We start from the raw sequence: 14,440 nt of genomic DNA on the forward strand, positions 1-14,440 counted from the left end.
TTCTTTTAGTTGAGAAAAACCTTTAAAAATCTAAAATATTTACTTTTAAAATGCCTTGAAAAACATTAAAGCAACAAATTCATTAGAATTTTGAGATGATGTAACCAGCAAGTCTTTATCAATTTTTAATTGGAAGAGTTGTTGTCCATTTGCCAGCCATAATCTGTTCACTGTCAAAATATTTTCTTCTTTAAATTTGTTTTAAGGAGATTCATAACAGTTCAAGGTGACCTGCTGCATCTTTTGCTTCCTCTCCTTAAGACTATCATCATTGTCTGACAGCATACAATTACTATGCAATTACCTTTGAACTCCCATCTCTTTCACTAAAACTAAAGTTCCTACAAATAACTAGAGGGATAACAAAAACTACAGGCAGACTTTGTCCAGTAAATAAACAGGCTTCACAGTTTAGCTGTGAAAAAATCCACTCGGATTAAACACTTGCTGTGTGATGGGAGACCATCATTAGACACTGGGGATATTAACACTCCTTCCTCAGTATTAATTTAGGTGCATGCTGGGGTTTTGTTGAAGTTCAGCTGTTTACTCTTGTGGGATTTACAACCCATTAGCATTGTTAAACCATTGGTTGTCCCAATGAACCATCATGTGGAGAGTGTTTCTTGTTTTGCAAAACATTCTAAGTATTTCCCAACTGACTAATTTTATTTTTGTCAATTATAGCCCACCTTCTGTAAAAAAAAAAAAAAAAAAGGAAAGCTGTGATTTATTTTCATGCATAACATGAAGTTCCACTCAAGAATTTTAAGGTCCATTTGTCCTATACACTAATGGAAAGAAAAAAAGGCCTGAAGGCTGTGTTTAAAGATTAATTTTCAGAATAACAATTAGAAAAAAAGAAAAGACATCATATCAATAAATCATTGACTATTTACACTGCAAAAATAATTAATCATGCCAGAAGGAAATAGCAGCATTCTGACAGAATTCTTTCTCACTGGATTCCCAAGGTTTTGTTCAGAGTACTACTGTCCTGCTTCATTTCTATTGTTCTTGGTGTATTTTTTTTGTTGTTGTTGTTTGTTTATATCATTACAGTGAATTCGAATGTTCTCTTCCTAATGGCTTTGGATCAATATTTGGCGATCCACCATACTCTTAGACATCCAAATTTTCTTACAAAATCCACTGTCCACATTCTCAATGTCATTGTGTGGATTGTTGCAATGGCAGGAGCTTTAATGTTGGCTATTGGGGCATTATCTCTGTTACTGTGGTCATAGTGGTATAATACTGCTGGCATAGTTTAGTAAAATACACAATCAGGAAAAGCAGAGTTTGCCATCTGGACCTTCTGGTTGGCATAAATTTATCATAGAGTATATTCCTCTAGACGTTTCATGAAAACTGGCAACATTTTTGATAATATGTAGAAGTAAACCTGTCTGCTTTACTAATAAGGGATATTGCATATATAAGAACATAGCAATGATGGCTGTATTTTGACGAAGATATTCTGATAACTGACATCTATAAAAGGGACAAATTTCTCTGGATACTGAAAGAAATTTCTATGTTCTGGATCTTAATGCCTGCTTTGTTTTAATTAAGCATATTGTGAAAATTTTAAAGACATCTACAGAATTAATAACTGAAACTACGGTAATTTCACTTAACCTGTTTTTCCATCTGTGCATTTTATTAACATTATATCTGTAATTACAGATTGACACAATGATGAAAAATATTGTAAGGTAAAAGTAAAAACTGCCTTGCATTTCATTTATTTTTTTTGAGGATTTCTTGGTTTTAAGTTGTGGCTTCATTAGACAATTGTAGGTGATTTAGCAAATCACTGATTTGTCACATACATAATGTACTGCATTAGGTTAAAAAAAAGGGTTTCTTGTAAATTATTAATATTGGACTGAGTGTGTTTCTCTTTGTATAACTGGTTTCTCTATTATATTCCTTTCAGCTCAAAAGTGTCCTGATTTGCAGTATCATAACTGCAATATAAAACATAAAAATACTGTGAAAGAAGTCACGAGAAAAATAGTATCTATACTGTATGTACTTTCTTTTTGTCAGCCTGATAAATGGCGACTCTATGTGACAAATTGCACTTCAGTTAGATTCCATCATTTGTTTAAACAAAACAAGACATCTAAAGAAGTCACCTTGGACTCCTTTATTTTCACACATTTTACAGACAAAACAATTAGTTCAGTTATTTGCAAAAACAATCAACAGATAAATCCATAAAAAATAATTGTCATTTACAGCCTTGTGACATATGTGAATGTCACATATTGTCGTTTACAGAGAAACACAGTTGTGTTAAAGTCATTGAGGTAAAAATGCCTAACTCTCAAAGACATGAATATTCATTCAAAACCTTATTGAACTTGAAGTTTAGAGTAACTGATGCTACACGCATGTTTCTGAAATTTCTACCTGGCAAAATATTTCAGTAATTTACTGATCTAGTTGTCCAGACTCTCACTAACGTGAATCCTTCAGATTAGACCAGAGTTTACAAAATGGATTCTAAAATTCCCTCATTTTAGCATAGTACTTAAAACACAAAAGAATTATAAGAGCATAAACTAAGTTCACAAGAATCTACTGAGATGATTCAACAATGTTGAATATCTTAAAAATCTTACATTTAATTTCTTTTGTATTAAGACAGTACACAAAAGGATTTACAAGAGACGGCCCAAGGAAAGACCCGATTGTTAAACCGTGGCGTTCCTCAATAGTCAGCACCACACCCATCCTGGTCAAGACAATACGGATAAATAAAGGACAGTAATAGCAAACTACGACAATCAAGTGACTGAAACAAGTGCTCCCCATTTTCCTTTTGTCCACATTTGAGGATAATTTTACATAAAATACAATCACAAAGTATGACAGGCAAATTAAAAAGAAGGTGAAAAATAAAAGAAAAAACGATATAACAGTAACAACATTGAAATGGTGATTGAGGTCACCACAAGTGGTTCGCAATACAGCAGCAAAGTCACAGAAGGCGTATATCAGCCGTGGTCGGCAGTGAGTGAGGGAAAGCACAGTTGCAGGCATGACAGACACAAAAACCAGAGCAGCAAGCCACAAAATATATGTCAGGATGATAATGCGTGTGTTTGTCAAATAACTCTGGTACTGAAAAGGACAACTAACGGCAATCAATCGATCAAATGCCATAACTGCTAAAGCAAACATCTCCATCACTGCTCCCACATGATAAATCACCATTTGAAATATGCACGGCACATAAGAGATGGTTTTAACACCAGCAAGTAGAACCCCGATCATTGTTGGACTGGTACTTGTGGTGTAAACTACATCAACAGCAGCAAGGTTACAGATCAGAAGATACATTGGTTTGTGTAATTTCTTGTCACAAAAAATTAAGAGGATATTCATCATATTGGCGACAATAATTACAACATACATAATCAGTATCACCACACCAACTAAAACAGGCTTTGTGACTGTGTCAAAACCACCTATTGCAAACTGAGTTATTTTGACTGAAGTATTCAATAAAGACATGTTAAATATCAAGATAGAACATTTCAAGTTAAATATGAAGAAGCAAAAACGAAGTTCATACAAAAACTCCACTCAGATCACAAGATGACTGAATATATTGTAAAGAATAATCAGTCATAGAAAATTGTGAGCTTGCTTGCTCAGCTCTGGCTTTTGTCAGACAGCTTCAAGAATTTGGGTTTTTAAGGTTCACCGGGATGGAAGGTTCTGATTGGGCAGACCAACTGTCCAGTCACAATGGATACAGAGCTGGGCAGTCCTTTGTAGTTCATCGTATTGTCATTAGTATGACGACAGACAATTTCATCACCTCCAACAGCACATGGAAGGACTGAATGTCAGCGTTCGTTTTAAATGTCAATAAAGCCAATCTCAGTGCCCACCTGCTTTTATTAACCATTGCTTTGATTCATTTATTCAGAATTTCTGGACATTCAAAAAAGATGTAAATATCACTAAGTCACAGTTTTATCTACAGCTTTGTCATGAGTGCCAGTTAAAGCAGCATTTATGAGCTGTGAGGAAATTTCACACTATTTGTGCGTAGGGATGGGACTGATCCGATCCAGTATCGGTATTGGGTTTTGACACCAATATAATTAACAGATTGGAAATTTCCGATCCAACCTGCAGAGATTTCCAATCCATGAGCCACGTCTTGTGTTTCCTCTATATTCATTTAGGAGCGGCAGGTCGCCATTCCTAAATCCTACCCGGCGCTCCTTCAATATTTTTTTTTAATTGTCGCAAATAAAGCACTGCCACATGTCTCCACAGTACATCAGAGTCCTGCACTGTGTTGGGTACTTGCAAGTACCAAGGTAAACTACAGACAACTATCTTGCTCAGTATCTACTTTTTGATATGTCGAGTTAATACAATGTTAATGACTCACGAGAGCGTGGCCTTGAAAGTGACATCACGTCAAGCGCCCAGGAACCAGGTCAGAGAGTCAGAAGAGTGTCATCTTGGAAAATAGGGCAGCGACTTACCGAAGAAAAGTTATTAGCTCAAGATAACTCATAATAGATTTTACAAGTTAAATAGACATTCACAAAACATTGATATCCAGTTAACGTAACAGACAGTAGTTTAAGTTAATGGGGCCCAGTGCCAAGTCAGTGTCGCTAACATGAGTAAACTGATAGCATTAAGCTAATATATACATGCCATGATGTAACTGCTGACGGCATTTTCAGATGAGCTTCAAATATTTTTTTTATATTTTTTATTTTTAAATTCGGCCTTTAAAAAGCTATTTTCAATTGGCCATTCAATAAATAGGTCCTACAAGTAAAATCTGCAGTCAAGCGTCCTTTGTTTATGTTGCCACGGCTCCCGGAGAGCCTGCCGCCGCTGCTAAAAAAAAAAAAAAAACCTAGAGGAAAACCCCGACGTCTGTACTTTAATCAGTCCCTCCATGAATTTGGGATGTTGCAATTGCACCAATTCACATGACTTCAACCAATCTCCGTGAATTCTGGGTGACCTTGTAATTTTTTTTGTCCAATCACCGCAACTTTTCCACATTTCTGGCCAGCCTCCCATGAGTTCGTCCAATCATAGCAGTCCCCAGCGCAAACGTACATCATCAAATTCATTCCCTTGTTTATGATTTGAAGATCCAAACGTGCGATTCTAATGCCTCTCATTTATCAACAAAAATTACTGCTAAAGACCGTGCAAAACAATTCCCTGATGTTCTTCACCAAAGCAGAGGTAAACTGTTTTGCACCAAATTTTAACACAGATGAGCTGGTCTGCCTTTTTAACTACAATTGTCAGTCCATTTTAGTTTGTCCTACCCTTTTTAAAGTCAAACACTCCAGTAGCACACTGCAGCCCTGGCTTAATGAAACCACACAAGTTAAAAAGAGACTGCAGAAAGAAAGAAAGGAAATGGAAGAAGTCTGGTTTACATGTGTTTTTTGAAATTTGGAAAGATGCTATGAAAAAGTGTCAAACTGCAGTTAAAGAAGCAAGAGCAGCCTTTTTTGTTAAGTTGATTTCGAATCCCAGATTTTTATTCAAAACAATAAATCCTCTTATTGCTCCCTCTTCCCGTCATTTTATCAATCCCTCTCAAGAAACCTGTGAAACATTTTTGCAGTTTTTTATTGACAAAGTTTCTTATTGATCAGGCAATTGATTACCCCATCTGATGTTGTTTTATCTTCTATTCAGCAAATTTTTTCAATTTTAGAGCCGTTTCTTTATCCCACATAATCGACGTCATAGATAAGACGAAACCAATCTTGTGCTGTCCCGACAACATTTCTTAAAGAGTTTATTGACACTGTTGGGCCCATCATTTTGTCGATTATAAACATTTCCCTTTTAACTGGTTGTTTCCCCTCTGCTTTTAAACATGCTGTGGTCCAACCCCTTCTAAAGACAACCCAACCTTGACCCTTCTGTTCGTAACAATTTTTGTTATGGTCTCTGCTCCTGCCCCTGTTCCTCTACTTCATTCTCCCTCCTGGTCTCTTTCTTCCTCCTGTTCACTTTGCATCTGTCTGTCTGTTTTGATCTGTCTGTCCCTTTGGCTCCCTCTGTCTGTCATCTCTCTTCCTCTTGTCTCTCTCGTCCCTGTGTCTTGCTCTCCCTGCTTCACCTGCCTGTACTCAGTTGATTACTGCAGGTGACACGCATTGCAGCCTATGGTACCAGTCTTGTCTCCTGTCTGCTCCTGGATTTCCCCAACCTGTTTTCCCCTCTGTTCCCCTCTGTTGTCAGTTTCCCCCGTCTTGTGAGTACCCCTGCTTAACTTAGTTTTATTAATCCAGTTTAGTTTTGTCGACTTCTGTTTTTCGTATTCATAGTGTTTGTGTGTAGGGTTTTCCATAATTAGGTTTAGTTTTGTGCCCCCAGTTCAGTTCTCCATTTATGTATTGGTTTAGTTATTTTGTTAAATAAAACTCTTTCCTTTATTCACCTGTCTGCCAGTCTCTTTGTGTCTGCACCTGGGCTCCCCCCCCCCCCCAACAGTTTTAGACCAATCTCCAAACTTCCGTTTTTATCTAAAATAAGTTTCTACCCAGCCATTTGCATCTTAATGACATCTTTGAAAATTTTCAATCAGGTTTTAGAGCATGTTACAACACAGGAACTGCCCTCCTCAAGGTTACAAATGACCTACTTTTAGCTTCTGAGAGAGGAGAGTGAAATTTTAATTCTTTTAGATTTAATTGCAGCCTTTGATACAGTAGACCACATCATTTTAATCGACCATCTTAGATCCTGGGTTGGTGTCAGAGACACTGTACTTGACTGGCTTTATTCTTATTTTTTAAACAGAACCTTTTTGGTCACCATAGGTAACCACTCCTCCTCAGCTCCTATTACTTGTGGTGTACTGCAAGGTTCAATTTTAGGCCAAATTTTATTCTCTATTTACAATATCTCACAAGTGTCAGTACACCCTTCACATTTTTGCAAATATTTAGTTATATCTTTTGGAGAAGTTTTGTGCCATTCAACAGTTTATATTATTATAACAGTTAAAAACAGATGCTAGGCTTTCAGCAGGTCTCAGTGGGAGGTATGTCTGTGTGTCATCCGCGTAGCAATGAAAAGAAACACTGTGAGACATGATAATTTAACTGAGCAGGAGCATATACAGTATCTCACAAAAGTCAGTACACCCTTCACATTTCTGCAAGTATTTAATTAGAATTTTTCATTGGACAACACTGGAAAAAAATGGCACTTTGATACAAGGTAAAGGGTAGGTTCCCAACCTGTTTGGCTTGGAGCCCCCCCCCCTTACAAGCTGCACCACCACCACCACATTAGTACACTACAAAACATGAGGGAAGTTACTGAATTGGATTATTAATAGAAAATTTCCTAAAATTAAAAAAAAATAATATTTTATATCAAACCAAGAGTTGTACTATGACGAGGAGGAGAGAGTTTATGGCTGCAGTAAGTTTGATGACACTACAATGCATAAGAGTTATCGATTTATTTATTTATTTATTTTTTTTAACAAAAAAAAAATCCTTACAATTATGAGAAAAAATAATTTAATATCAAACCAAGAGTTGTAGTATGAGCAGCAGGAGTCAGTTGCTGGCTGCAGTAAATTTGTTAAATATTTGTGTCTCTTGGCTGTCTGCAGCGGTTTTGCATTTTGCAGACGGTCCCTGTTCACTGGTCGCACAGCCGGCTGCTCATAGACACCAATGTTATTTCTGCAGCTCGAAAGACGGATACTTTTGATTAAACTGGGCTTGTAGCACATTGTCTACCTTACAACGATGGAAAAGAGGCATCGTTTATGTTTAGACAATATATATTTAATGAGTTATTGATGCCGGAAGTCCGAATTTGTGAATATCTTTCTGACTTTACCGAACTGTGTTTTGTTTCCTGACGTCGCCGTAATTCGCTGGTTTCATGCTGTCATTTGCGAGCATTTCACCACAAATAACATAATTCTGTCTTGTGCTTTAATAAAACCAAATTCAAGGTAACTCTCGAGGTATAGCCGGAGTTTTTAGGTACTGATGAATCTTAACCCGTTTTGCGTTTTTCAGACACCGTTTCCGTCAGTAATTTTCTAACTACACACAAACTAGTGAATCAGGATGAACTAGCGAGCCAACCTGAAGAAAGACCAAATAAATGTGTTTTAAAAATGTTTTATAGGTAGACTTGTGATGACACAGTGAGTTTGTTACTCTGATTTTATCCAGAATGTAAAAATGTATTTTTTTATAACATCACAGCCTCAGAGCAGACAAAGCTTCGCACCCTCCCCTCAGATCTCTGACGCCCCCCAGGTTGGGAACCACTGCTCTAGATGACAAGACCCGAGTTCAAGCCCTGAGGGCGACTTGCTTCTTTCTCCTTTAGTTAGAGGAGCATAGCTCACTTGCTTTTCTTTAGCTCAACAATTTACCATAAAAAAGTTTTGTCTGGGAGACAGAGTAAGATGTATGTTTTAGACCAGTGATAAAACCAGTATTACAAATGAGGCCCAGGAGGAAGCTAATTAGTGTCTCAAGTCAATTGTAGTCTCAACTGTGTGATTAAAGTGTGCATGTGAGAGTACTTTCCTCCCTCTGTGTGTCTTTGCACCTTGGTGAATTCTCATTCTCAAAACAGTCTTACGCAATGTTGTTTTTCCTAAACCTTTTACATTATAAAGAGTGTACTTTATGTATATTTTCTTTTAAATCACCTCTTAAGAATGACAAGTCTTAACAATTGTATCTATAAAGAAGCTGAAATCTTTGTTAAATTTTATACATTTCTGAAAGATAAAATAATTTTGTAAAATGGCAAGATGAAATCAACTTTGGAATGATAAGAAGACATACAGCACAAAAGGTATAAAGCCACACTGAATATATTTGTTTTTGGAGGTGAACACTATATGGTTCAGTACTGTCTGATAATGTTCTCCACAAGAAAATAAAGGTGGCCTACAGCTATTCCTTTTGATTAACACTTATTACACCAGTTTATTACTCCACCAATGAATGGTGGAGTTATGTGACGATTGGCGTTTGTCTGCGAATCTGTTTGTCTGTCTGTCCATGTGAAACGTTACTCAAAAACGGACCAACGGATTTGGATGAAATTTTCAAGGAAAGTCCGAAATGACACAAGGACCACCTCATTAAATGTTCACAGTGATGCGGCTTATAATCTGGATTCACGGATTTGTTAAGAATTTCCCATTGCTAGATATAGCTGCCAGCACAGTGTCGCTGTAACCGTGACATGAACACTGTGTCAGTTAGGACTACCTGCTGACGATCACATGATTGCGATCCTACTACAAATTGACTGTGAGTTACCAGTTGGAAATCATACAAGGAACAAATGATTAAACTGTGGGGTGTTTCTGAGTCCCAGCAATTCCTGCCGCCCGCTACATATTTAGATCATGCAATGTAGCAAACCCCAGCCAGACAATGGTGAAGCTCCTTGTGTTTCACATAGCCTATATTTACGTTCAGCCATCAGCCTTATTTTGAACATAAATTCACCTTTCTGTCCTTCACTTCTTTCTTCAGGAAACACCATAAGAGCTTGTCCCCATTGCAGCTAGGTGCTTATAAGTTCATACACATCCTTTGCTAAACGGCAACAGCATGTAACCGTTTTCTTTCATCTTCACGTGAATTTTCTGACTTTTCGGCAGCATATTCGTTATGTCAAGAAACCGCTTCTTAGATAAACACTTCCTGTGCCACTGGAATGGTGACAAAATAAAAGCTTGTAGCATTAAAAATACGCCTTCAAAATAAAAGCCTGGAGGGAACGGTTATTTTAACACTAGCAAAACAAAGGCTTGTCAAAATAGATGAACTGATCAACAGACCTTTATAAGAGTAATTTACACGCAATTTGGTATAAATACATGACGTGCACATGCATAACACATGCCTGTGCTCAGCTCAAGGTCATTTTTTATTAAAGATTTCATCCGTCGGAAATGATACGTCAACTGAGCAGCCTTGGTGGAGTACTGCGCTCTCTGAGTGCTTGTCTTGTTATTTATGTTTCCACCCAATGAGTGGATATATTAAGAGAGCAATGAAACATCTGCATAACAAACTTTCTAAGCCTAAATATGTCGTACATAACCCTTTTTGGTCAAGAAAAACAAAAAAAAAATCTAAAATTCACTTTTAAAATGCCTTGAAAAACATCAAGGCAACAAATGAATTAGAATTTTAAGAAGCCATAACCAGCAAATCTTTGTCAATTTTTGATTCTAAGAGTTATTATTGTCTACTGGCCTTCAAAATCTGTTCAATGTCAAAAAAATTTCTTCGTTAAATCAGTCTTAAGTGGCTTTATAACAGTTCGAGGTGACCCGCTGTTGCATCTTTTGCTTCCTTTCCTTAAGACTGTCATCATCATTCTCCGACAGTATACAACTATTACACAATTACCTTTGAACTCACATCACTTTCACTAAAACTAAAGTTCCTACAAATAACTAGAGCTATAAAAAAGAATAAATACAGGCAGACATTGTCCAGTAAATAAACAGGCTTCACAGTAATCAGATAAACACTTGCTGTGTGATGGGAGACCATCATTAGACACTGGGGATATTAACGCTCCTTCCTCAGTATTAATTTTGGTGCACGTTGGGGTTTTGTTGATGTTCAGTCGTTTACTCTTGTGGGATTTATAACCCATTAGCATTGTTAAATCACTGATTGTCCCAATGAACCATCATGTAGTGAGTGTTTCTTGTTTGCAAAGCATTTCAAGTATTTCCCAACTGACTAATATTATTAATTACAGTCAATTAGTGCCCACTTTCTGTAAAAAAGGAAAGTTATAAATCAAAAATGACTCATTAAGATTGCCACAGTCCCAAATTATTATGCAGTGGATGACACATATGGAAAAACACAGCATCATTACAAGGCAGACTGTAAGAAGTCTTTTTAAGTGCTGAACCAGCAGGTGATTCAGCAGAGTATGCTACCACATTGTTTGAGAAGGGTACGTGCACACCGACAGTTAACTAAAGCCTAACTGGTTCTTACATTTAATTGTTATCCATATTATTAAGTTTCATTCAAAAATATAAAGGTTCATTTGTCCTATGCACAAACGCAATGTTGTATAGACCTGAAGGCTGTGCTTAAAGATTAATGTAAAGAATAACAATTCGAAAAAGATGCGCTGAATCTTTTCTAGTGTTTCAAGGAAACTTCTGCTTCATCATAAAGGAAGGAAATAGCAGCATCATGACATAATTCTTCCTCACTGGATTCCCAGGACTTCATCCAGAGTACTACGGTCTTGCCTCAGCTGTACTGTTCTGCGTATTTGTTGATTTTGATTGGAAATGCCACAGTTCTTTTGTTATTTGCAACCAACCGCTGCCTTCATAAGCCAATGTATTATATAATTCTAAATCTGTGTGCATGTGACATTCTCTTCAGCACGACCACTTTACCTAAGATCATCAGTAAATATTGGTTTCAATCAGGGACCATTTCCTTTACTGCTTGTTTTGTTCAAATGTACTTTGTTCATGATCTTGACACAGTAAATTCTAATGTTCTCTTCCTAATGGCTTTTGATCGGTATTTGGCGATCCACTTAGATATCCAAATTTTCTTAGAAAATCCACTGTCTACACTCTTAGTGTCACTGCATGGATTGTTGCCATGGCAGGAGCTTTAATGTTAGTAATTAGGGCATACCCTCTTCCTTACTGTGCCTCAAACATAATCAATCACTGCTACTGTGATCATATTAGTATAACGTTGCTGGCCTGTACTGACAGGGACCCTTATGGCTTTCCTGCGTTTTTGGTGGCAATGTTTGCCCTACTGGGACCTTCAGCATTTATAATTTTCTCATATTGCTCTATAATTATGGCAGTACGAAAGATTGCAAATCTGCAAGGTTGCCTAAAGTCTCTCTCCACATGTAGCCCTTAACTGTTAATAATCTCACTCTATTATTTACCGAGGTGTTTTGTATATTTAGCCAGCAATGCTGGCATCACCTTTAGTGCAGATATGCGAATAGTAATCATAATGCTGTATAGCCTTGCACCCCCATGATTAATCCACTTATCTACTGCCTAAGAGCTACAGACATAAGAGAATGCTTGCAGAAGCAGTTCTACAGAAGAACTGTTCCCCCAAAAACTTTAAACAATTAGTAACTGAAAAATCAGGGCATTTTGCAAGTTTTTCTTTCATCTTCTCTTGACAATGAAATATGAATTGAAAGAGATATCTAAAAATGCATTTCATGTTATAAAATGTCATGTATGTAATTAGAACAATAAGCATAAACGATTTCTGTTGCAGGATACAAAGGAACAAAACCTAAAATAGATTTCCAGGCACAAGACTGTACTAATGCTCTTAGTGACCCCGGTAATTTCCAGGGAGATGTGTCAAGCTGACACATATGTGTTGTGTAATTTACTGCCAGAGCATAATGGAATAATACAGCATGGTGGCATATTGTAAACCTTCAAATATTTATTGTATTTAAAGAGGCAGAATGATTGTAATACATTTATGTTATATTCAGGCCTATGATTACAGGTTACAGTATGTGTAACTGTTTCAGTTTGTTGCAGCAAGGCCCAATCTGAAATCCTTCTTGCTTTCCCCTTTAACAAAATAACTGACATTGCTTTTTGATTTCCAGCACAGACAAACAGAAAACAGTTTTTCTCTGGACAAAAGCTCCCAGTACAAGGAAAATATATTGTCCACTTACTCAAATAAACACTATACCTTTTCAATGAGGTAGTATCTCTTTCTTGTTCATTCCTCTTGTTTTTGTTTTTTTTCAAGAAAAACTCCATTGAGGTGTATTCAGAAAATGAATGAATTGTAATGTCTGTCTGAAGTGAACATATTCTGAACACTTATTAATGTAATTTTGTAACGTTGCATTTCTCAATAACAAATTTTAACCTACAAATATTTTTCTTCTGGAAATAAAACTAATAATTGTAAGAATAAAAAGTATCAGTCTGATTTAAACACAAGTACGAGGTAAATATATGTATATGAGTGTTTTTCTTTCTTTTCTTCTTTTTTGTTTTTACTTTGACTGGTATCCTGATGTTATTTGTCTTTTGACAAGTTTGACCATGAGGAGAATTTTAGCCTACATTAGGTGATCGTTACACCTCTTTCCACTTCTATTCAAATACAATTTGCAGTGCTGAACAGGCCCTTGCACATCCATGCATGTCGGGATGTGTCGCACGTCGAGGTGTGGCAGAAATTTCAAGGAGCTGAGACTTAGCTGATCAATCTCAAGGATTATATCACAAAGCTTCTTGCAATGGTACATGCAAATATAATGGCTACAACTTCCTGTTACCAATAGTTGGCGTCATGGCCATGACTAAATTTTAGAATGTGGATGTTTTCAGACCTGGACTCTTGTCCAGCATATGAAATTTGGGCCAGGTAGGATCATGTGCATCTGAGATAAAAACACTTCAGTAGCCACCAGGTAGCGCTATGACTGAATGGATATCGGCATATGGGTGTGATCAGAGCAGGACTCCGATCAAACATGTAAAGTTTGAGGCAGAATGGAGCATGTACAGAGTAGTTGGAGTAGCTAGCCTTCACCTCTTACGCGTCTAAAATTATTGGCTGGCGAAATTTTCATCTCGCTTGGAGATGAAGAAAGTACTGCTCAAACCTGATTTGGGGTCTTGGAACAAAATCAATACAACAATAAAGAAGACAATTTTCTTCACAAACTTTGACCTTGTGAGTGCTCAGTGTCCATAACAAAGATTAGGGGCAACAGGGCGCATCCTTGTGGTGAGCCTGTGGGGCAACTAGTGCCTGAGAGAGAACCAAACACGATTTGCTTTCTATCGGTCAGGAATCCATAACAGAACCTGATGAGTCGGATCAAAAGAAAAAAAGCATCTTTTCAATTAGAAGATTCAACTAAATCATACTGAATGCTAACGAAAGGTCTACGAGTGGCAATCAAGCTTGTAGCCCCTATTAAGGTTTATTAATATAAAAAGCTTTGCATTATTCAGGAATCTTTCTGGGTAATAAGAAAATTGTAGTGAAGTGAGTTTTCCATCACAAATTGTCAAAGCAATGTCTTCAACAGTTTTATCAAAGAATATGAAAGGTATTACACGAAAAGGCTACCGAGTGTGCTGGGTTTGTCAAAGTACTTCTGATCCTCATTTACTTCAAAGCTAATATGACAGCAGCATTAAAAATTCAGAGGAACTTCTTTCAAGCCATTGCAAAATGTGTTTGTTGTTTTTTGTTTTTATTACCAAAACAACCTTTGCAGTAAAGACTGATGAAAAGAAGTCCAAATTTCAAGGCCAAAAGGCATTTGACTGTACGAAGAATCAGTGGAAAGAATTTACAGGTTAAAGACAGTGCGTACATGTTTCCACTATAGA

The 14,440-nt window shown here is 36.9% G+C and overlaps 1 protein-coding gene and 1 pseudogene across 1 annotated transcript; one reads left to right on the forward strand and one right to left on the reverse strand.

The window, feature by feature from the left end:
• The first annotated feature begins 918 nt into the window (after positions 1-918).
• Positions 919-12,184, forward strand: LOC111563706 (olfactory receptor 2AT4-like; annotated as a pseudogene).
• On the reverse strand, positions 2,147-3,665 carry LOC111571523 (olfactory receptor 13G1-like). Its single transcript, XM_035950245.2, has one exon. The coding sequence runs from the start codon at positions 3,526-3,528 to the stop codon at positions 2,590-2,592; it is 939 nt and encodes a 312-aa protein (XP_035806138.1). The 5' UTR covers positions 3,529-3,665; the 3' UTR covers positions 2,147-2,589.
• Positions 12,185-14,440: the final 2,256 nt, after the last annotated feature.

This window comes from Amphiprion ocellaris, chromosome 7, assembly GCF_022539595.1.
Source record: "Amphiprion ocellaris isolate individual 3 ecotype Okinawa chromosome 7, ASM2253959v1, whole genome shotgun sequence".
NCBI classification, from domain to species: Eukaryota; Metazoa; Chordata; class Actinopteri; family Pomacentridae; genus Amphiprion; species Amphiprion ocellaris.